Source organism: Leucoraja erinacea, chromosome 34, assembly GCF_028641065.1.
Source record: "Leucoraja erinacea ecotype New England chromosome 34, Leri_hhj_1, whole genome shotgun sequence".
NCBI classification, from domain to species: Eukaryota; Metazoa; Chordata; class Chondrichthyes; order Rajiformes; family Rajidae; genus Leucoraja; species Leucoraja erinaceus.
In genome coordinates this window covers 12607804-12630531 of record NC_073410.1, presented here as the reverse complement: position 1 = coordinate 12630531, position 22728 = coordinate 12607804, and the positions used below count along the sequence as shown (strand labels likewise).

The following is a 22728-nucleotide window of genomic DNA, read 5'->3' as shown; positions in this document are numbered from 1 at the left end:
GAAGGTAATTTGGTAGTTATCCTCCAGAATTCATGGTTGCTGCCTCATTACCTATCAGTTAAATTATCATTCTTTAATATTGTAAAATATATTAAGCAACTGATAGTTTTTTCTTTTTAACAGCTGTGAAGATTCAAGGAACCGATCATTTCATCCTCAATGCCAAAGGTGAACATTCAAAACCAAAGATATTTATCGAAATGGGTCTGGAATGGGAGTACTCGATAGAAAGTGACAAGGAAATACTTAAATCCAGTGGTCCACTGCATGCCAGCATAATTATTTATGTAAGTAATGCAATAATAAGGTAGCAATTTTTAAGAAATATACTTATTTCCTTCTCCCCTTTGAATGTTCTAACTCATTCCAGTTTTTCTAATTTCATCCCAACAGCCAGTTTATGCAATGAGTAAGAAAGCTAGTCAAAACTGGGGTTATTATCTAACTAGAAATTTATATAAAGTTTATTTATTTTGTTGCCTTTACTTGCCTTTACTTGGAAACACAAAACCTGCCCTCTTATGCACGGCACGATCCTTGCTTTCTGCACACCTAATTCAAACTGCGCTCTCCTTAACACTTCAGTGAGACAAATAAATTGCCTTGATCACCCATACTGACCTCTCACCTAACCCCCAATCACAGCCCAAATGCGCTGAATTGGTTTCTCCTGACCTCCAGATTCTAACACAGCTATGTGATTCTCTGATTCCATGTCCCCACCTTTGCCATCCACCTTCAACCTGAAGACCAACAGCTAATCCCTGATTCACTGCTACCGAGCAAACTGTTCTCCAGCTCATGCCCCTCATTGCCAAGACTTCTTCATTCATTGTCAATGTACCAAACCTAGACCAAGCTCCAGATGTACCTATTTTCCATGAAGGATGGTCCCGACCTGAAACGTCCATGTTCTTCAGGGAAACTACCTAACCTGCTGAGTTACTCCAGAAGTTTGTAAACCACTATCCCTATTTCTCCATTTCCCATGCTGTAATCTGCATGGAGCAACATGTGAAGTTAAGACCTTCCCCTCAAGTAAAGCAGATGTACACAAGCCTGATACTTTAGGCCTTGGGTGTTTTTGATGTTTGAAACACAGGCCCACAACCAAAATGCTAGTTGTTAGACTGTTCTACAAATGATCGACACAACACAGAGAGCACCAAGGAGATTCTTAGCCACTGTGTTGTGTATTTATTGAAGCTTGTTTAAATGGGAGAGGATTTCTCTTATTTCAGATTAGCCCACAAGGTGAAGATGCTAAATCCAATTTGATGTACAAGTATGTTATTCACGAAGATCTACTTCCTGTGATTGGCAACAACAATGTACTCCTGGAAGAGACTGAGAGTTACGAGTGGGCTTTGAAGAGTTGGTCCCAATGTTCGAAAGCCTGTGGAGGAGGTCTGTTATCAATAGCCTATAACATCATGACGCTGCATGTTCAGTAATGTACTTCATCTAATTCCACTTAACTGTGAATAGGATATTCCATATTGTAAAAAAAAAATTACAGCCCAAAGGAATATTCTACATTAATGTTTTATGCAAGGTAGGCATAAGAAGAAAAGCATAACATCTCCATCCTAACAGCAGCAAAATTGTGAAAATGGGGACCAGAAAATGCATTTGATGCCAATCATATCACAAATTCAACATGCCAGACCACAGAGTGTCAGACCACAGAGATTTGACGTGTACATGCCAGGAGACCTTCAGTTTCCCTTTGGCTAATGACATTGAGTGCCATAGTTGCCTTTTTCATCATACTTGTATTAATTGAGATTTCTTAAAGCTGGTTTTTGTCCAAGATGAGCAGAATTGACCCTTGATATATGTATATGAAAATAAAATATCTGCAGAACCTGCAAATCTGAAACATAACCAAGCTTCAAGAAACACTCAGCAGTTAAGTGGCATCTGTGGAAAGGGAAACAATTAACATTTCTGGTTGAAGACTTTTACCGAACTGGGGCAGAGAGAGTGGGGGAGGGATGATAGAAAAAACTCTGATAGGGTCATTGTAGAGATATAGAGTTTATCCATTTGATGAGTAATGGTCGGGAGAAAGTGACCAAAACCTATAAAATGAGGGTTAGTGGGCGAGGAAGCAAACAAATGTTTTGTGCTTTGAAAATATGGATCTAGAATGTGAATACAGATCAGTGTGGATGTGATTTTTCAGAAAAATATTTAAAGAATAAAGACCAATTGTGCCCATGCAATTATTACTGGTGCAAAAATAGCAGTACATTTGCCATCCTAATCCAGTACAAAAGGGAACGTGAATAGTTTTGTCCATATTTACTCTGTACAGTACAGTGAAAAAAAACCCACCACTACAAATAGAGATTTTTGCTGTATATTGACAATTTTTCACTGCAAGATTATAGTAATATTGTAACAATATTTTCAGGTATTCAATATACAAAATATGGATGTCGACGAAAAAGTGACAGCAAAATGATGCAAAAGAATTTCTGTGATAACAATAAAAAACCGAAGCCTATAAGAAGACGATGCAACGTTCATGAATGCACACAGCCATCGTAAGCATCATGATATTCTTTTTTCTCTCTTCTTTTTAAAAAAGATATTTTTATTTATTAGAAGCAAATGTACAAAAATAGAACCAACGGCATCTAAAATTATACAGTTATTGTACAGCTGCAATTTTAACTTTTTAGCTTTAGTTGGAAGAAAAGAAAGGAGAAAAAGCAAGAAAGAGAAAAAAAATGAGATGTGCAAAGATAGAACCCTTTAACTACCAAAGTAGTGTAGCCAAAGAGTGAAGAAATGAAAGGAAGAAGAGAGGAATAGAAAAAAAAATAAAAAGACAAAAAGAGAAAGAAAGAAAAAAGTGGTGATATACCTGCCTCACATCCCTCCCCACCCACCTCACCCAACCCGTAATTGGATTTAAATCTAAAGTTGTGTTGTGCCATACTATCCTTGTAATAAATCAATGAATGGTGTCCATGTCTTCGAAAAATGATCTGTTTTTTCCGATGATATTCGTATGATTTCATAATTATATTCTTTTCTCACTTGGAATTCACTTGAAGATTTGAGAGCATAGTTTCAGATTGTGCGAATCTCACCATTCAAGGACAACAGTTCAAATGTTTTAAATTTTTTTTAATACATTATTATTAGAGGCATCTGCATATCATAATCCAAACCAGTACAGACTTTGTTTAGCAGTTACATATTAAGTATCCAGGTTTCCAGGGACCCAGTTACCAAAGTAGCTGGGATCCTCCTTTATTTTTATTTTTTTTTATTTATTTTTTATTTTTTTTCCCTTTATCTGCTACCTATTAACATTGCCTCTAATTATTTATTTATATTTATAGATAGAAAAAAAGAAAGAAAGAAAGAAATTAGAAAAATAGGATAAACTATCAATAATGCAACTTGGGAGATAGGTCAGAGAACATACCTATTCATCTAGTCCTGGGTTCAGGCTTCAGTCCGGCCTCCGTGCCGGTCCGATCTACCCCTTCAAGTAATCTATAAATGGAGACCATATTCTAATAAATAAATCTGGATGGTCAATTAAGACATATCTAATTTTTTTTCCAAATGTAAGGTTCTCCGACATCTCCATAATCCACATCTTGATTGTGGGGGTTGTTGGGCCTTTTCAAAATATTAATATCAATTTTTTCCCAATTATTATTCTGTAATCAGGGAAATTTCTTTGGTTTATTGTGAATGTTTAAGAAGGAACTGCAGATGCTGAAAAATCGAAGGTAGATAAAAATGCTGGAGAAACTCAGCGGGTGCAGCAAGAGTCTATGGAGCGAAGGAAATAGGCAACGTTTCGGGCCGAAACCCTTGGGTTTCGGCCCGAAACATTGCCTATTTCCTTCGCTCCATAGACGCTGCTGCACCCGCTGAGTTTCTCCAGCATTTTTGTGCACCAACAATTCAAAATGGTTGTTAATGTTGGTTATTACTGTTAAACGTTGCCATTTATTTTAATTTTTGTATCGTTGCAGATGGTTAGCAGAGGAATGGGGATTTTGTAGTAAAACCTGTGGAAAATTAGGAATCCAAGTAAGAGTTGTACAATGCACCCAATACCTTAACGAGGGCGCCAATAGAACAGTGCACACCAAGTACTGCGTCGGAGATCGCCCTGGCAGTCGGAGAGCATGTAATCGCACACCATGTCCAGCGCCGTGGCGGACAGGAGCTTGGTCTCAGGTACTAACCTGATTCTTCAAACAAAGCCAAATTGCCAAAATGGTTACCCTTGTTAGATTCCATAAATATAAGACAACCATTGATAAGTCTAGGAATGAATTTGTTGGAGTAGTAAAATGTAGAATATGCTTCTGCATAAGTAGAAGAAATGGCCTAATATTCATTGCAATTCAAAAGAAGCATTGGCGAGTGGTAGGTATTTTACTGCAGAGCAACATTATGCATGTTTCTGCACATCTTAACGCCCATTGGAAATTCAAACTCCTGACATTTTGATGGAAATGTTGCTTGATTTCCAGTATAAAATTACCCCGCATGGCTTCAACTCATACACAATGCACAGCTTTTGTTTCTGCCATGATTTACGAACTCCCAGGTCTGGAAATTACCTGTTTTTATTTACTCACAGATGATGCAACACCTACCAAATTAATTCTTCTGAAACCAGTGCAAGCACTCAAATTCCATTCTCCGTTCCCATCTAGAACTTCCTGCAGCCTCAGATATGACCTTGACACATATATGTAGACAGCTTTCCTTTGAAGTTCAATGTCACGGCCATTCTCAGCTTCCGAACCTCTGGATCACTCTAATGTACTCTCTTATCTCTGCTACTCTTACCTGGTTACTGGTCTTAAATTAGGGTGTTCACCCATCATCTACTTCTCTTTCAACCTACAGGTCTGGGAACAGTGAGAGGAGCAAGGTGATCACAGGATTGTGTGCATTAATTTAGTATTAATTTGTTCTTGACAATTTCTGCCAGTAGAGCTTGCCTTTAACTGTTTGGGGCGTTTTGCTTAAAGAACATGGTTCCAGTAGATATCATCCTCCACTCTGACTCCCTGGGACCAGTCTCCAACCTCCCCCTCCATATTACAACAGCCATTCATTAAATAGCATTGCTCCCTTGTAGCTGGAAGAATTCTGCTTGTATATCATTTTAAAGGTTATCTGTATCTCTCGTGAGCAGAAGCCAACAGTTAAAAATCTTTCAATTGAGTAATAGCCGCACACATTGAAACAGACACATTGTGGATTGTTCACAGGGTAGCCCAACAATACTGACCAAATTTGTCAACAAAATAGAGAGAATACAGAGGAGATTTACTAGAATGTTGCCTGGGTTTCAACAACTAAGTTACAGAGATAGGTTGAATAAGTTAGGTCTTTATTCTCTGGAGCGCAGAAGGTTAAGGGGGGACCTGATAGAGGTCTTTAAAATGATGAGAGGGATAGACAGAGTTGATGTGGACAAGCTTTTCCCTTTGAGAATAGGGAAGATTCAAACAAGAGAACATGACTTCAGAATTAAGGGACAGAAGTTTAGGGGTAATATGAGGAGGAACTTCTTTACGCAGAGAGTGGTAGCTGTGTGGAATGAGCTCCCAGTGGAAGTGGTGGAGGCAGGTTCATTGGTATCATTTAAAAATAAATTGGATAGGCATATGGATGAGAAGGGAATGGAGGGTTATGGTATGAGTGCAGGCAGGTGGGACTAAGGGGAAAACAATTGTTCGGCATGGACTTGTAGGGCCGAGATGGCCTGTTTCCGTGTTGTAATTGTTATATGGTTAATACTGTTCTGGGATTGTCACAATCATAAATCAGGAATTTCACTTACAACAATGTTAGGGTGACCACTGTGCTGTTTTAATAATAAAGCAGCTTCTTAGGCTAATGTATTTCAGAAAAGTTAGATAAGAATAGAAAGATATGCTGATTAACTCAGATGGTATGAAACTTGTATACATTGGAGGGAAGACCGCATTACTGATTCCATGAAGTGCATCCTAAGTAAAGACATTTTAACACGTTCTTATAGAACATTCGTTGTATCTCGATCATCATATTTAGAGCATATTCCTGTTGCCAGAATATATTGTTATTCTTACTCTGCCCTTAATTTTCATTGCCCAGTGCTCTGTGACTTGTGGCGAAGGTTTCAAGCAGCGGCAGGTGGTGTGCCGAGGCAGTGGTGTGCCGAGCATCAGCCATTGTGTGAGTGAAAAGCCGGAGAGTGTACAAGCCTGCAAACTGGTGCAGTGCAATGGTAAGGACATGGCCATGACTAAGCTGGCCTTATTTCAATGTGTTCTCCGTGTAATTAAAATTAAACATGTTCAGACTGTCCCACAGAAGACCATCAACATTATGTGAAGCACATTTACATAAACAGCAATATTTTAAGTGTACTTTATAAGGTTGGTTTCCTATGAAATGCAGTTACATTTAAGTAGATTTTTGGTGCCAGTCCACCTACAGTAAATATGAGATGCCAAGTAATTCATTCCATGGAAAAGGAATGAATTGTGGAGACAACACACCATGCTTTCACTATTGTGTTTAAGAAGGAACTGCAGATGCTGGAAAATCGAAGGTAGACAAAAATGCTGGAGAAACTCAGCGGGTGCAGCAGCATCTATGGAGCGAAGGAAATAGGCAACGTTTCGGGCCAAAACCCTTTTTCAGACTGATGGGGGTGGCGGGGAGAAGAAAGGAAAAAGGAGCTGAGTGTGTTTAGCACAACTGATGTGCAGTTTTTAGTTTTGCTTTATTTTCAGTATATACTAAGGTACAGTGAAAAGCTTTGTTTTGCATGAACCGTACCAAATTGGGGAGAGAAGCAAGATTCAATGGGGTAGATGAAGTTTAGTAAATGAGCCTGAAAGCTGGAGGGATAAGTTTGAAAAGGAAAATCAAAGAGACTGGGGAAAAAATAAACTAGAATTTTTGGAAGTTCTATATTGTTCAAACTTTAATTCAAGGGTTCCAGGGCAGTAAGGCCTCAGATGATATTAGAGTATAATAGCGGCCTTTTTAGTCAGCATATAGAAAGCACAACAAGAGGAGTGAATTTAATTACTTTAGTAAATCTGAATGGTGCAAAAGGTGTCAGTGGGAGACTAAAATGAATCATAATTCAGTCAGGTTTAGCACAGTGATAGAAAAGAGAGACATTGATGACTGATCCTGAAAGCACAACCCTGCAGAAAGCCTGGATTATTACATAAATTGTAGGGGTGAAATGAAAATTATGAGGGTAGAAAGGATTTCAAGAAAGGCTAATGGGGTAGACTGATGGATTAAAGTATGAGGAAAGAAAAAGGGTCCAAATTGATTCCAAAGTGCTGTGCGAAGTTTAAAGTTAATACCTTTAAGAGAAGAGTGTGCTGATGCAACGTGCATTAAGGAAGAAGAATGCTGGGTATAGGCAATGATAAACAGAAAGAGAGGACATGTTAAGGGATATAGCATCTTTAAAAATAAGTAATTTGCCATGACAGGAGGATAAATGCACTCCAGGCTCTTAAAAGAACAAAAGGAGGAAATAATGCAAGCTCTGATTATAGTTTTCCAATGCTCTTTGCTTCCAGCATGGTACGAGAAGACCGATGAGATGCACTTAAACGGGGAGAAAGTGGGCGGCTGAGTAATCACACATTGATCTGTGCGGCATCAATTAGGGAAAATTGTTGCAGTACACTCTGGGGGAACACATAAATCAATACTTAGAGACACATGGGTTAAACCAGGATAGCCAGCACAGATTTGTTAAGAGGAAGTCGTGTCTGACGAACTTGGCTGAATTTTTTTGGAGGCTAGAAGGAAGGTCGATGTGAGAAGATTATTTTTGATCTGATCTGTTTGCTTTTAAGTGCAACCCTTGGTAGTTTCAGATGGAAGAAAGTAAAAGCTCTTGAGATTTGGAGGGACTGACATTGGATTGATAGCTAGCTGAGAAAGCAAGAGGTGATTGTCAATAAGATATTTATTGATAAGAGAGCTGTATACAGTAGGGGTTCTACAGACCCTTGCTTTTTTGTCGTAGGCAATTTGTGAACATTAGAAATAGAAAGTGGGCCATTGTGCCCTTTTCCAACGGACACCACTTCCCCCCAAAGATAGACACAAAATGCCCGAGTAGTTCAGTGGGACAGGCAGCATCTCTGGATAGAAGAAATGCCTTCCATCCAGAAATGCTGCCTATCCCAGTGAGTTACTCCAGCATTTTATAGCTATCTTCTTTGTAAGTTTTTGATTTTTTACTAGTAAAATAAAATATAAATCAATTAAAATATCTATCAATTTGGGTTTTGAATGAACACAGAGACTGAGATACAACAACTTTCCAAGGTGGTCATTTCTAAGTTCACCATCCACTGCATGAAGAAATCTCCACTGATCTCAGGCATTAATAATTTACTTCCCATTCCAAAACTGTGTCCCTGTTCTAGACTTTGCCTCAAGGACAAACAGTTTTCTTGCTTTAAGTTCTTTAATAATTTTATACATTTTATACGTTTAAACTTGGGAGCCACAATTGAGATGGACAAAAGTGCTGGAGAAACTCAGTGGGTGCAGCAGCATCTATGGAGCAAAGGAAATAGGCAACGTTTCGGGCCGAAACGTTGCCTATTTCCTTCGCTCCATAGATGCTGCTGCACCCGCTGAGTTTCTGCAGCACTTTTGTCTACCTTCGATTTTCCAGCATCTGCAGATCCTTCTTAAATATTTAGCCAGAATTGAGATGTTTGCCAAGAATAACAAGCTTGGTTGATGGTGAGAATGCAGGTTACAGAAGGATATCAGTGGACTCGTTTGGTGAACACATTGGTAGTTCATTTAAGCAAAATAATACACAATAAATGGTGAGTTACGAAGAAATATAGAAGGATCTTGGAGTGCGCGTACACAAATCCTTCAAGGCAGCAGTACAAATAAACAAAATGTTTGCGAAAGTATGCATGATATTTATTTTTTGGGCTGCAGAAGAGAGCAGAGTTACGGTTGCGGTGAACTATTTGTAACGCCAACAGTTTGCACATCAGAAATGCGGTGTAACCAGAGTTCCCACAGGAGCACAAAATGCCTGCAGCCCTCTAGCAACTGGCAAATCCAACCTCCTCCCCCACCCCCCTCTCCCCCCCCCTTCTCCAACCCCTCTTCTATGTGTGGTCTGTATCTATACTTTTCACTTAAGACAAGGGATCGTGAATAGGGAGGAAGGATAAGATAGCGCTCAGGAAATGCAACAAGATTTACAAACACATTATATTAAACACATTATCAGTGCCTGAGATATATACTCGTAAAGACAGATTGGCTGGATGAGGGATTTTTTGGAACAAAGGAGAATGACAGTATCTTGTTTAAGAAAGAACTACAGATGCTGGAAAATCGAAGGCAGGCAAAAATGCTGGAGAAACTCAGCGGGTGAGGCAGCATCTATGGAGTGCAGGAAATAGGCAACGTTTCGGGTTCTTCAGAAGGGTCTCGACCCGAAACGTTGCCTATTTCCTTCGATCCATAGAATGACAGTATCTATCATTGAGATGAAAATGATCAGAGGGCTGGTCAGAGTACATCTCGTTCCCTTGCATATAAGACAATAAATATAGCATATAAGTTTAATAGTTCATTCAATAGTTGAATGATTGGACAGAATTTGGAAGTGGAGGGTCTGGAGATGTCACAGTTGAAGGGCAAGGATCTGAAAACCACTGACCACAAGCCCTCAACACTTTGTTAAATAGTACTCAATTGACCATAAATAGCCATGACTGGCAGATGAGCTGAAAAGTTAAATTGGCCTGGTTTGTTTTTGGCCAACGTGAACACGCTGGGCCAAATCACTTGCATCTGTGGCAAAAATGTTTGCGTCTATGAATTCCTGGGCACATATTGGGAATTCTAGAGTCTGGATCAGTGATTATTGCATGTAATTGTTTGTACATTGACAGAAGATTATTAGTTTGATGACCATTATGTCCAAATTCTCTGTATACATATTTAAGTGGTGTTAGTTTGTCCCAGGTGTGTTAATTAAAAAGAAAAAATGTGCTTTTATGTATCTGCCTTTGTAAGTTTACACTGAAGATGGACACAAAATGCTCAAGTAATTCAGTGGGACAGGCAGCATCTCTGGATAGAAGAAATGGTCTTCTATCCAGAGATGCTGCCTATCCCACTGAGTCACTCCAGCATTTTGTGTCTATCTTCTTTGTAAGTTTTTGATTTTTTACTAGCATGATAGAAAGTAAAATAAAATATAAATGTTCTTAAAAATCCCTTTGCCCCTTTTAGGAAAGCCTTCTGTTTTCACTCCAAGCTTGGAAACCACTGAGCAAGTTACTCCACAGGACCAGTGGGTGTCACAGCTCGTACCTGAGAAGCTTCTTCTTAAAACAGCAGCAAGTAAATCGCACTTTGCAGACATTCTTTGCACTAGTGATGTTTAAATATTGTGATAGATTTTAACAATGAACACATCTAGATTTGCACTTTGGTCAACTAATCAGAAGATCAGCTGCATGTTTTTGACTAACAAAGATTTCAAGTCAGAATGTTTACTGTTACCTGAATAGTGCCAATTCATAAAAGATCTGTGGATAAATTGATAAATGGAGCTGTAGATTGTGGTAGTAGCTATTCTGGATTTACTTATGTATTTACAAAATGGTCTGGTTACTTTTATGTAGACATTGAGAAGTAGATTTCAATTCATCCCGTCAATCAAGAATCATATTGTTTACACTAATCTGTTAATGTGCTAGCCCTTGACAAAGTAGCTGATTTAAACTGAAGATAGACACAAAATGCTGGAGTAACGTTACCCATTCCTTCTCACCAGAAATGCTGCCTGTCCCGCTGAGTTACTCCAGCAGTTTGTGTCTATCTTGCATTTTCAAATTCACCCAACCTTATATTTACCCTGAATTGGGAGATTTCACTTAATGTGGAATGGAATTTAGACACTCTACATAGGATTATTGGTACTGTATAATACCACCAAGAGAATTAAAGGCACCTTTTCGAGTCACCATAGTGGTGCCCAGTCTAATACTGCCTCTGGTGTTGTGGAAGTGCCATCAATAATGACCCTGGCATAATTTTGTGCTCATTGCTTCAAGAGGAGCTCGTATAAAGAAAGATTTAATGCGATGCACATTGAACACTGAACGTATATTAATGTACAACATGATTCATGTGACTGGTTAAACTCCTGCAGCAATGGGATGGTCATTGACTCGATTTATTCTATAGCAGGTTTATTTCCATTTGCTCAGTGCTGAAGCCAACACTACTAAGCTATCTAATTTCCAGTTACTTTATCATTTCCTTATACGTAGCCACATTTTCTCAAATTCTATTGTTTTTAACTAGAAATGAACCGTGCAGTCTGTTTTTCAACTACTTGCCTGGTCTCATAGATATAGATATGAATACAGCTCCAATTGAAGGCAGCATTATTATTTTCTACCAAATAAGTAAACCATTTTTTTTGTAAAATAGAATTTCACAACCAGATAAAATGTAATTTCCTTTTTAAAGAAGCCTACTAACTTTGTTTTGATTCAATCTACAGAGGAGCCATGTCTCGGTGATAAATCAGTTTTCTGTCAGTTGGAGATTTTGGCTCGATACTGTTCTATTCCTGCATATCATAAGTTGTGCTGCGATTCCTGCAAAAAGAGGAGCCCAACTTCAGCACCTCCTTTTTCTCAGGCAACCTCCGAAACTGAAGATTCTAAGGGCACCATCCATTCCAGTCTCAGTCCGCAAATAATGGCAAAGCCGACCCCTCACAACCAATATGCGACATTTAGAGGGATCACTGTGAAGGATGAGATTTTGCCAACAACTCCCACCTTGGGTGCCAGTACTGACAGCAGTGATGGATTTTCAACCAAGGTTCTCGCTGCAGAGTCTCAAGGAACTACCAAAAGTTCTGGTAGGCGAAATACTCTCAATTTTGCGAGTACATTCAGGTTGCCTCCTGCTCAACAGGTAAAACTACATACAGAGGTGGGCGGCTTTGACTCCACAACTCCTCCTCAGTTGTTTATAAATAGTGACAAGACTTTGCCTTGTACAACTACCTGGAGTGATAGTTGGAGTTCAACAGATGTAACAAAACAGAGCAGGGATGATGGTGAATCCGAGGAAGACATGGCCAACAGAATCTCGTCCATCTCAACATAAAATTCCGATTCAACCCACAGCTTTGCATCGAAATGAACACTGGTTTGCATTATTCTCTCGGTGTAACCAAGTGGTTCCAATACATTGCTTGACTCTCATGCACACTTGAAGGTGCAGCCAGCTTCAGTTTAAGCTGAAAGTAAAGGTGTCCTGGGATCTTTAAGAGTTTCATTCTGCACATATTCAAGTTGGCAACTATTATCCAGATATTGTAAAAGGTAACAACCCAGTTCAACGTCTGCAGATACAAAGGTGCAACATTGACATGCATTTAAAACATGCAATGAGCATTTTCATCAACAGATTAGTTCTTCTGGAAACATCTTGCCTGTAAGGAATAATTCTCATAATGCACGACGCAATAAAAAAATTATTGCAGAGACATTTTCACTACTGTTGTGATAATGAAATGATATATTTACATCCATATTGTATATAATGTAAATGTCAGCATCCTCACAGTTAATGGGTTTATACTATGCAAGTAAATAATCGCTGTTAGATTTAGCTGTTGCTTGTACAAATCTGCCTTTGTTGCCGCCTGGCACATCATTCATTACAGAGTACATGTATTAACATGACTGTTGCTTGTGTATAGTTCCTGTACATAAATGAATTAAGAGCTTTTAATTTTAATATTTATTGAATTGAAAAGAAATTTCAGTTTTGCATTACTGAAAGAATTTATTAGTGCTGGCCTCCCTGTCTGCTCCTTTGTGTCATCATTGTTTGTATTGAAGCAGGAGGCTATAGCAGTGTAATATAATTTATGGAGCAACTGGATATTCCCAATACCAAATGTTTTCCCATATTACAGTCAATGCGTTCTCAGTCGAAGAAGTAGAAGTGATTTTTTTTTTTTTTTTAAGTCTCCACTCAAAGTTTTAGAGATTTTAAAGTTGCTGTATGTAAAATCTTATACATTCTTGTATATGATCTAAACATGTAACCAATTATTGTGCAATGGCTGAACAAAACTGTGAAAGCATTAGTCTATCATGAGCTTTTGAACAGTGTTTAAACTTCACAAATATTTTGTGACCTCAAGGAAACAATTTTTTGGAACTGCTTTGATGAAAACTAAACAAACTGAATGTATGTAAACCCCATAGATGTGGTGCTGTGCATGACTGACAACCTACCCGTAATTGTTTCAGTATAAATGCAATTCATTGGGTTAGAAATACCTTTTTGCAACAGTGTTTTCTTCAGAAAGCAGTTGAGAACCGTTAAAAGAAACTCGGCACTTTGTGTAATAATTAAACCACAATTATATTGTTCAACATTGTATTGGCTAGCAACTAACACAAAATATACATAAACGTTAGGTTCTTTGCGTGCTCAAATCACTGTTTAGTTGACTGATAGATTGTGCTAAAATTGGTAATAAATGCTATTTCAATATCTTTGTTGTTCAAATATTTTATTGTTAATGCTGTCTTCTGTTTATAACGTACCTGTTGAATTAGCACAAAATGGTTTATGTTCCTCCCATCTATTTCCATTGATTACAGATATCATTGATAAAGAATGTAGGCTGTAATGTTTGATATTTCTGATCATTGCAAAATATGCTCACTTCTGGTAAAATTTCAATAATTTGCTACCAGTTTGTTCAGAAATCTAGATGGTTCAGCAACGGACTCTCTACACCCTGATTCCTATGTTCCCTTCAGCGCTTCTGTCACCATGTAGATATACACCAGACACAGTATGTGATTCAAGTTCATCTTTAATCAGCACTGAGAACCTAACAGCATAAAGGGTGGTTGGTTGTCAGTACATCCTAGCTGCTCGAACTGAACTGTGCTGGAAGCAAGTGTTAGTGTAAGTGTTACAGTGGGGTGGAGTTAGTGATGCTGGCTTGTGTGTGATTGGTTAACATGCATCATCAATCTACAAGCACCTAGCAATCACACTTTCTGTGCTCCCTTAAAGGGGCTGTCCCACTTGGGCGACCTAATCCACAAGTTCTGGAGAGTTTGCCCTCGACTCATACTCACAGCATGGTCGACACGAGATCGTAGGAGGTCTATATAACTCTCCTTCATGCCTGAGAGTGGTCCCCGTGTACTTGAGGCCTCAGCTAGGTCGCGGCATATTTTTCCGACATGTTGAAAAATACCCGCGAGTAAAATATCACACATAATTTTGAGTGCAGGCATTGAAAATTAAAATTGGTGCTCATAATTGCTGGGTTACCTCATTTGAACAAGGCCAGTTTGCATGATTTGTTCATATCTTTGCTTGCATTGAGTTGGAAGAAGGATTGTGATATTTTTCACAATGGCATCCTTCTGCAAAGTCATTTATGTGGCCTTTGGCACTCCCTGATACTCCCTTTCTGGGCCTTAAATTAAAGTACCGGGAAATATATGCTCTAGGCTGGACAGTTTGAACTGTTAAATGACACTAGCAAGGTCACAATGACAATAAAGTTAAATTTGAGGTTAATCAAAAAGGGAAACAGCAGGAAGGTAGGTATGTAGAAAGGAACTGCTGATACTGGCACATACCAAAGATAGACACAAAGTGCTGGAGTAACTAAGCGGGTCAAGCAACATGTTTTTTAAGAAGGAACTGCAGATGCTGGAAAATCGAAGGTACACAAAAATGCTGGAGAAACTCAGCGGGTGCAGCAACATCTATGGAGCGAAGGAAATAGGCGACGTTTCAGGCCGAAAACCTTTCTTCAGACTGATGGGGGGTGGGGGGGGGAGAAGAAAGGAAAAAGGAGGAGGAGGAACCTGAGGGCTGAGGGAGAGATAGGAAGGGGAGGGAGACAGCAGGGGCTAACAAAATTGGGAGAATTCAATGTTCATGCCCCCAGGATGCAGACTCCCCAAGCGGAATATGAGGTGCTGTTCCTCCAATTTCCGGTGCTGCTCGCTCTGGCCATGGAGGAGACCCAGGACAGAGAGGTCGGATATGGGATGGGAGGGGGAGTTGAAGTGCTGAGCCACCGGGAGGTCAGGTTAGTTAATGTGGACTGAGCGGAGGTGTTCGGGTCAATCGACATCTCTGGAGAAATTATGTGGGTGATGTTTTGGGTTGGGACCCTTCTTCATACTGAACAGGAAGGTAGATATTGTGGTTTTAGAGTTGGAATAAATTAGTGCGTTGGGGAATGGGATTACAGAGGATTTCAAACAAAGGCTGATAATGACTTAAAGATTACAGTAGTTGGAATGTAGAGGTCGGTTGAGAATGCATCAGAATATTTAAATGTAGAAGGACTATTAAAATCAATGCGGGGTTTGTAGGTGGATGTAGCAGCCTTTAGTTATCAGTTCAGGTAGTGGTTGGAAACCTATCCAATGGCATAAACTATCATCCAGGAGAAAATAATTGTATGATTGGTATTTCTTTGACTCTTCCATCACTGGTACACTGTAGTTACTGTTTTATTTCTAAAATGCAGTGTAGCAAGTCACCAAGGCAACTAAGTCCGCATCCCCCAAATATAACCTCCACAATTTAGAAGGACAAGGGCAGCAAGGTCTTTGGAAGTTCTCCAGGTTTCCATGCAAGTCACTCCCTACAAAAGATGGTTGTTGAACTACCACCACCATGCAGACTAGCAGTTAAAGCTGGCCCGCTAGCCAGTACTATTTCAATATCAGCCAAAGATTAGTAAAAATAAATCCCTTACGAGTGAGGTTTTGTCCTGAATAAATAAAATAATGCTTTAAAGAGACCAATAAAAGAGTTGACAGGTAGTCAACAAGCAATTAATTCTAATAGACAATAGACAATAGGTGCTGGAGTAGGCCATTCGGCCCTTCGAGCCAGCACCGCCATTCAATGTGATGATGGCTGATCATCCCCAATCAGTACCCCGTTCCTGCCTTCTCCCCATATCCCCTGACTCTGCTATTTTTAAGAGCCCTATCTAGCTCTCTCTTGAAAGCTAGAGGCTGTGGACAATCAGGGATGCTTACTAAGTCGATTTTCATCGCGTTGAAAGCCCTCAGTAATGTTACCTTCCAGGGAATTTGATATCACTATATTGTTTGCAACGTCTTGTTACTTTAAATCTCAGTCAACATAGTTTTTTAAAAATCCATCATATTTTTAATATAGTTAAGCAAATAAAATTAAAAATACAAATACTATAAATTCGTACAATTTACCAATAAATCTTTCAAGTAATCAGAAATAAGTTAAAATTAGAATAAAAAACAGCAGCAAATCACATCGCCATTCCGAGATTTGTATCAGTTCTCAGTTTTCTGTAAGTTGTCAGTGATACCCTCGCCTTTTCAGTGCTACTTCTGACATCTCAACACCGTTACTGAAACAGTCTGATATTTTGCATGTGCTGTGGAATGGATGTGCGGGTCCGGTTTCTCGAATGAGTCTCACAAAGTATTTTCTTCCTGACTTTGTAAGTGTGCACTTGAAATACTTTGGGAAAAAATATATATTAAACAATGTCTTTAGTATCCAATGTCAAAACTGTGATTTGATACTGTGCAGTTGATTTGTTGTAACGCATCAGTAACTAATCAGCCATAAGGTGCTTTCTAGTGACTCCAGTTATATCTGTATTGTTTGTGTTCCTCAAGTTCAGCTGGACGTGGAGACCGAATTGACGGAGAGTTGCGACCTTAAATGTTCTGCAAAATCCACCTGAGCCTGTGACAGAGCTTGATTGATGAGGGTCTTTGGCAACCAACCCTGTAAAAAGACAAGATTCAGATTGAGGAAGGAGTTCAGGCTTTACACCAAGTATGTGAAAACAGCCGTGTTGACTTCATAGTAGCAAAAATAGTTTTAATTTTAATTTATAACAGTTGTAAAATAAATGAAGTAGACTAGCATGAGATATACGCCTGTCACACCTGCCAGTCAGCTTAAGCAGGCTCTGCAAGCTTTTATGCTCCTTAGGAGCCTCCTGCCTTTCCAAATCAAATTCTGACCATTTTCTTCCATATGTGCTTGTTCAGCCTTTTATATGCATCTATACTATTTGCCTCGGCTCCCTGTGGTAATGAGTTCCACATTGAGCACTATACAGTGTTGTTAAATTGATTGTTACAAGCCAGATTGATTGGGAAGATCCTAGAGGCATTAGACCAGGGTGAGTTGATCTCAGATTTATTACTGGTATCTGTTTTTTGCCCTGGATCACTGTAGATTGTGTAAAGTTGTGCTCTAGTTCTTTATTCACTGACCACAGCAATATGGGAGTTGCATATGTGGCTTAGAGTCAAATACACAGCAAAGAAACAGGCCCTTCGGCCCAACAAGTCCATGCTAACCATCAAGCACTATTTCTATTTTAATCTCCCCACATTCCCATTAACTCCTCCTAGATTTGACCACTCACCTAAACACAAAGGGTAGTGTACAAAGGCCTTTAATCCTACTGAGATGTAGGAGGAAACTGGAGCGCCTGGCAAAAACCCATACGGTGACGGGGAAAATGTGCAAACTCCACGCAGACAGCACCGGAGGTCAGGACCAGACCCTGCTGCTGCAGCTGTGAGGCAGGAGCTTTTCTAGCAGTGATTTAGGTTTGGGCATCATGATCAGGTCGTGATCTGAGACTGCCACGGGGTGTTAACACTGGGTGAAACATTTTAACAAAATTTTTTTTAAATCAGCCTTTTAAATTATATATATATATATATAGATTAAAAGCCTGGGTGAGTGACAATAGCAATGTCTGCGGAGGGCGCTCAGCATTGCCAAGGACTGCTCTCACCCCAACCATGGACTGTTTACCCTCCTACCATCCGGGAGGCGCTATAGGTCTCTCCGTTGCCGAACCAGCAGGTCGAGGAACAGCTTCTTTCCGGCGGCTGTCACTCTACTCAACAACGTACCTCGGTGACTGCCAATCACCACCCCCCCCCCCCCCCCCCGGACACTTATTATTATTTATTCAAATCGTTTGCTATGTCGCTCTTCCAGGGAGATGCTAAATGCATTTCCTTGGCTCTGTACTGTACACTGACAATGACAATTAAAAATAAAATTGAATCTGAATCTGAATTACTGCTGGCAGCAGAAGCAATGAGAGGCAAACGCAGAGATAGAAACACAGGGAGAATCATAAACCAACCTTGAGGTCCATGCTGAGAAGCCACGTAATCTGAGTCTTTTTCTTGTCATTGCACGCAGGACGTAATATTATACAGGATGGTCCAGTTTCAGCTCTGTTGTAAGAAAACATATCTTAGAAATTCTTCTTTTCAACATGTTCAAATAGAGTTTGTGAATAATTACTTTCTGCGATAGGTCTGTACCTTACGAAGCCTTTCTGCGGTGGCATCATCTTGGATTCTGTTGCAATTCCAGCCAAGTAACGGCATGATCCTTCTTTCCAGCTGTGTCTTACACTCACAAAGTCTCTCTGCCCGATGATGTTCCCAGCTGTCTCTCGCGTGATTTCATGAGTTACTATGGTTGTGTTACCAATTTTTTGGAGGACCTAAAAAAATAACATTAAGAACATCCGTTAAAATTATTTGTCCAGGTAAGCAATGCTAAATGCTAAATAATTTTGATTGCATAAACAGAAAAAAAAATCCAATTAACTTACTTGTACACGTCCAACACTTGGATTCCATGTGCTCATTTGATCTACTTTTTCATGAAGTTCGGAGTACACATGATCCACAGTTGCATCCAATATTGCTTCCAATTTAAAGACCTTCCCAGTTCCAGGTAGAACTTTGCTTACGACGTTATCACCATTCTCCTGCAAATAAAAAATGTAACCATTTATTAATAATCCTTATTCACAATTTCCTCCCCTTTATCCTCTCAACAACTGCAGTGTTTTGTATTTCTCTCTATTCTATTGAATCTACTATTCTTCTTCATGGAGCCAGTGTCGAACCTACTATTCTTTGACGTCACTTAAAGTAGAAAATCAATCAGACCTGACCTTATCTGGCATTTTCACACTTGAATGCGTACAGCAAGAAAATAGAGTAATTCCAACTGGTTTTTATCCATCATAGGACCAGTTTTATAAACAGTTCCAATTGCCACAATAATACCTTAGACAAAGTGTTAAACTGGCTCCTTTTTAAATAGTGCTTAATAACTAAATATAGATTTAACCTTAGTTTGTAGTTTGTAGTTCATTCTCCAAGGATTTAAATGAGAACGTGCTTTTGAACACTAAGATGAAGCATCATGGACTGCCTTGAATCTCCTTGGAGACTTAGACAAGGTGGCACATTGGCAGATTTGTTGCCTTACAGCGCCAGAGACCATGGTTCAATCCTGACTACAAGTGCTGTCCGTACGGAGTTTGTACCACACGGGTTTTCTCTGGGTGCTCCCGTTTCCTCCCACATACCCTAGTAGGTAAGATGGTGCTAGTGTATTGCACAGACTCGGTGGGCTGAAGGGCCTGTTTCTGCGATGTACTGTATCTCTAAACTAAACTAAAAATTCAGCAACTTATTTTAATATACAACTGATTCAGTTACTCTGGTAGTGTCAACAGCTATCAGATTCCTCTTAATATTAATTTCTGAACATCCATCAATTGGAAGATAATTACCATTTTGATTTCTGTTGCCCATCCAGCATCCTGTTGTAAAATATCCCGAGCTTGTTGCAAAGCATCTTCCCCTTGTTTAATGTAGAATAATTCATCTGTGTTCAAAGTGCTATTTATGTTCAGCTTTTCCTCTTCTGCCCTGAAAGCTGTAATAAAACAAAATAGTGTAAGAAAATGTGAATTTGCATGCGTTATTAATTCACTGCCCCTTTCCGTTTCACTTTCATTAAGTAATGGCTAATATGAGAAACATTTCTTGAGTGGCTGTAGATAGACGGAAGGTGCTGGTGTAACTCAACGGGTCAGGCAACATCTCTGGAAAAAAAGGACGGGTGGTTTTTCGGGTCGGGACCATTCTTCAGGCCAAATTCACACAGTGCATATCCTGTAAATGTATGGTTGTTTCTGGCTATTGAAGTGTAGAGATAGGAACCCGATCTTGTCTTCATCGGAGCTTCATTTTCAGAGGAACAGGAGTAGGCCATTCAGTTCCTTGAGCTTTTTCAGCTATTCGATTAAATATTCTCCAATGTTAAAACTATCTACTCACTTTGGTTTCATTTAATACTCTTACCAATTAAAAAATCTATCAATCTAGCAAATATGAGTTATCAATATCATCAGATCGTGTGATCTGGACAAATGTATCCCTTTCCTGGTCAAGAGATGCTGACAGCTGCCTCCCTGTTTGGAGCAGCTTTGGTTGTCACTAAGGCTATTCACATCCTTGCTGTCAGAACTACTATAGGAGTTTTATCATTGGAAGCAGCACGAAAGTGTGGAATTTTGCTCAATAGAAAATACAGTCTTGTATTAATACCGCAGCAATATTAATACAGTATACAGAAATAGTTTCATACCTTCACAGAAGTTTTCTTTCTGGATTAGAGTACGAAAGATGCTTGGCAGAAAGATTTCTTCTGTTTTCATTCGTCTCAGTTCACGTGTTAGGGCAACCGCTGCGGTTTTCTTCAATCCTACACGGGAAACAAAATTAGAAACCGGTTATTAAAGCCTAAACATTTAAGTCTCGTTCAGTCACTTAACTGTAAAGTGCTGCTTTACAATGTCCATTGCTGAATTCAAATAATTTGGTGATTAATTTTTCTGGTGCAGAAAAGCAAAGTGCAAACAAATCGCAAGACTCTACCTGTCATGCTCTTGAAATGCTGGTGTGAGATTCCGCAGCACAATTTGAATGTTGCTGGCAACATGGTTATTGAGCGATTTCCTGCTCTATTCTGAGCTTGTGCTTCATTTGTGCAGTGGCTCTGCTTTTATACTTACTGCACGAAGGCCAGTTTCTCTGATAAGAATGTGTGGAGAGATACTCACCAGCTGAATACAGCGTTCAAGGTCAGCAGGGGGAGCGATGAACGCAACATTATCACGGGTCATTCTGTGATAGATTCCTGAGCAATAGAGAGTGCTCTGTAATGAAGAATTACTCACAAGTGGGCATCAATCATTCATATTGTTTCATTATTAATGGAGAAAGCTGACTCTAAATTGTTCACCAGCCTACTCAAATGTTCTTGTTTATGGGTGGTTATACTACTTGTGTCCTAGCCTGGGAATGGATATCAGATGTGTTGGAAGCTTCCTGGTGGTCTGACCAAGGATTGCCAACTCTGGTTGGACGGTTAGACATTTCAATAGATCTCGTTTTGCTTTCAACTATTTCACTTTTGACTTTCCCCCAAAGATTTCCTAAAGTCCCACTTCACAGAATGATGCCTGATTGGACGGTTAAATATTTTTTTGTGTGCGAATCATTTTAAAATGTTGATTCATTACGCTTAAAATTTGAATTGCCTTTTTCTTCAAGTCTGCAATATATTTAGAACAAATGTTCAGAGAGTCTGAAATGTTGATTATTACTCGGATAAACCTCGTTAGTTCAGACACTGTAAATTATTCCCAAAAGCTAAACTAAAGCAACAAGATCAGGTATCTTTGGAATTTATTTTTTCATGTGAAATATTTTATGTCACAAATATTTGGCTGTGTATGATTTTTGATGTCGATCGACAGTAATAATTTGAACCAACCACTAGGGGGTGGTACAGTTACTGTTTATACTGTCAGTATTTTATGTTGATCCGCTGTTTCAAACAGATTCATAAATCAATGATACCTTACAGTTTCTGCAGCTCCCGTAACCTTCTCAAGAGACCATACAAGAACAAGATGAAACAAAATGAATTAGGAAAGTATTAATCTGGTTAACTGAAATCTGATCACTTTTCAGAATCTTAAGGTATCCTAATGTGCTTCACAGCTAAAGATGTCTTGTGGTAACGTGGGCAAATTTTAAGAATGGGAAGAGTTGTGGAGATGTGGAAAGTAATGCGATGCTTTAATGAAATTGTGTCTTATAATTAATGATGATTAAAATTGAGGAGCCACAAGAAGATGTACTGTCATTTGCTGAGAGAATGGAGCGGCTGGGCTTGTACACTCTGGAGTTTAGAAGGATGAGAGGTAATCTCATTGAAACATACAAGTTTGTTAAGGACTTGGACATGCTAGAGGCAGGAAACATGTTCCCGATGTTGGGGGAGTCCAGAACCATGGGCCACAGTTCAAGAATAAGGAGTAAGCCATTTAGAACGGAGATGAGGAAACACTTTTTCTCACAGAGAGTGGTGAGTCTGTGAAATTCCCTGCCTCAGAGGGAGGTTCTCTGGATGCTTTCAAGAGAGAGCTAGATAGGGCTCTTAAAAATAGCGGAGTCAGGGGATATGGGGAGAAGGGAGGAACGGGGTACTGATTGGGGATGATCAGCCATGATCACATTGAATGGCGGTGCTGGCTCGAAGGGACGAATGGCCTTCTCCTGCACCTATTGTCTATTGTCTATTGTACAAATTGTGTAGGCATCTTGGATTGTGAGGCTCAGGTAGAGATGGGGATGGCCAGAAAGGAATTTGATGATAAGGATTTTTAAGAGAGAACTGCAGATGCTGGAAAAATCGAAGGTAGACAAATATGCTGGAGAA

The 22728-nt window shown here is 39.4% G+C and overlaps 2 protein-coding genes across 5 annotated transcripts in view; one reads left to right on the top strand and one right to left on the bottom strand.

Annotated features, from left to right (window-relative positions):
• LOC129713008 (A disintegrin and metalloproteinase with thrombospondin motifs 14) overlaps positions 1-13607 on the top strand; it is a 94214-nt gene extending 80607 nt beyond the window's left edge. For all 4 annotated transcript variants that reach the window (XM_055661851.1, XM_055661850.1, XM_055661849.1 and 1 more), the window contains 7 exons: positions 124-287; positions 1242-1407; positions 2420-2552; positions 4008-4215; positions 6136-6268; positions 10303-10413; positions 11585-13607. In XM_055661851.1, coding sequence (XP_055517826.1) covers positions 124-287; positions 1242-1407; positions 2420-2552; positions 4008-4215; positions 6136-6268; positions 10303-10413; positions 11585-12201 — 1532 coding nt within the window. In that variant the 3' untranslated portion in view covers positions 12202-13607. The remainder of the gene's footprint in view (positions 1-123; positions 288-1241; positions 1408-2419; positions 2553-4007; positions 4216-6135; positions 6269-10302; positions 10414-11584) is intronic.
• A 2722-nt stretch (positions 13608-16329) lies between these two features.
• On the bottom strand, positions 16330-21154 carry LOC129713009 (steroidogenic acute regulatory protein-like). The gene is made up of 7 exons (XM_055661853.1): positions 20877-21154; positions 20587-20703; positions 19727-19872; positions 18752-18910; positions 18456-18640; positions 18272-18365; positions 16330-16881 (listed from the first exon to the last, which is right to left on the bottom strand). The coding sequence occupies exons 1-7, from the start codon at positions 20938-20940 to the stop codon at positions 16771-16773; spliced, it is 876 nt and encodes a 291-aa protein (XP_055517828.1). The 5' UTR covers positions 20941-21154; the 3' UTR covers positions 16330-16770.
• Between the last annotated feature and the right edge of the window lie 1574 nt (positions 21155-22728).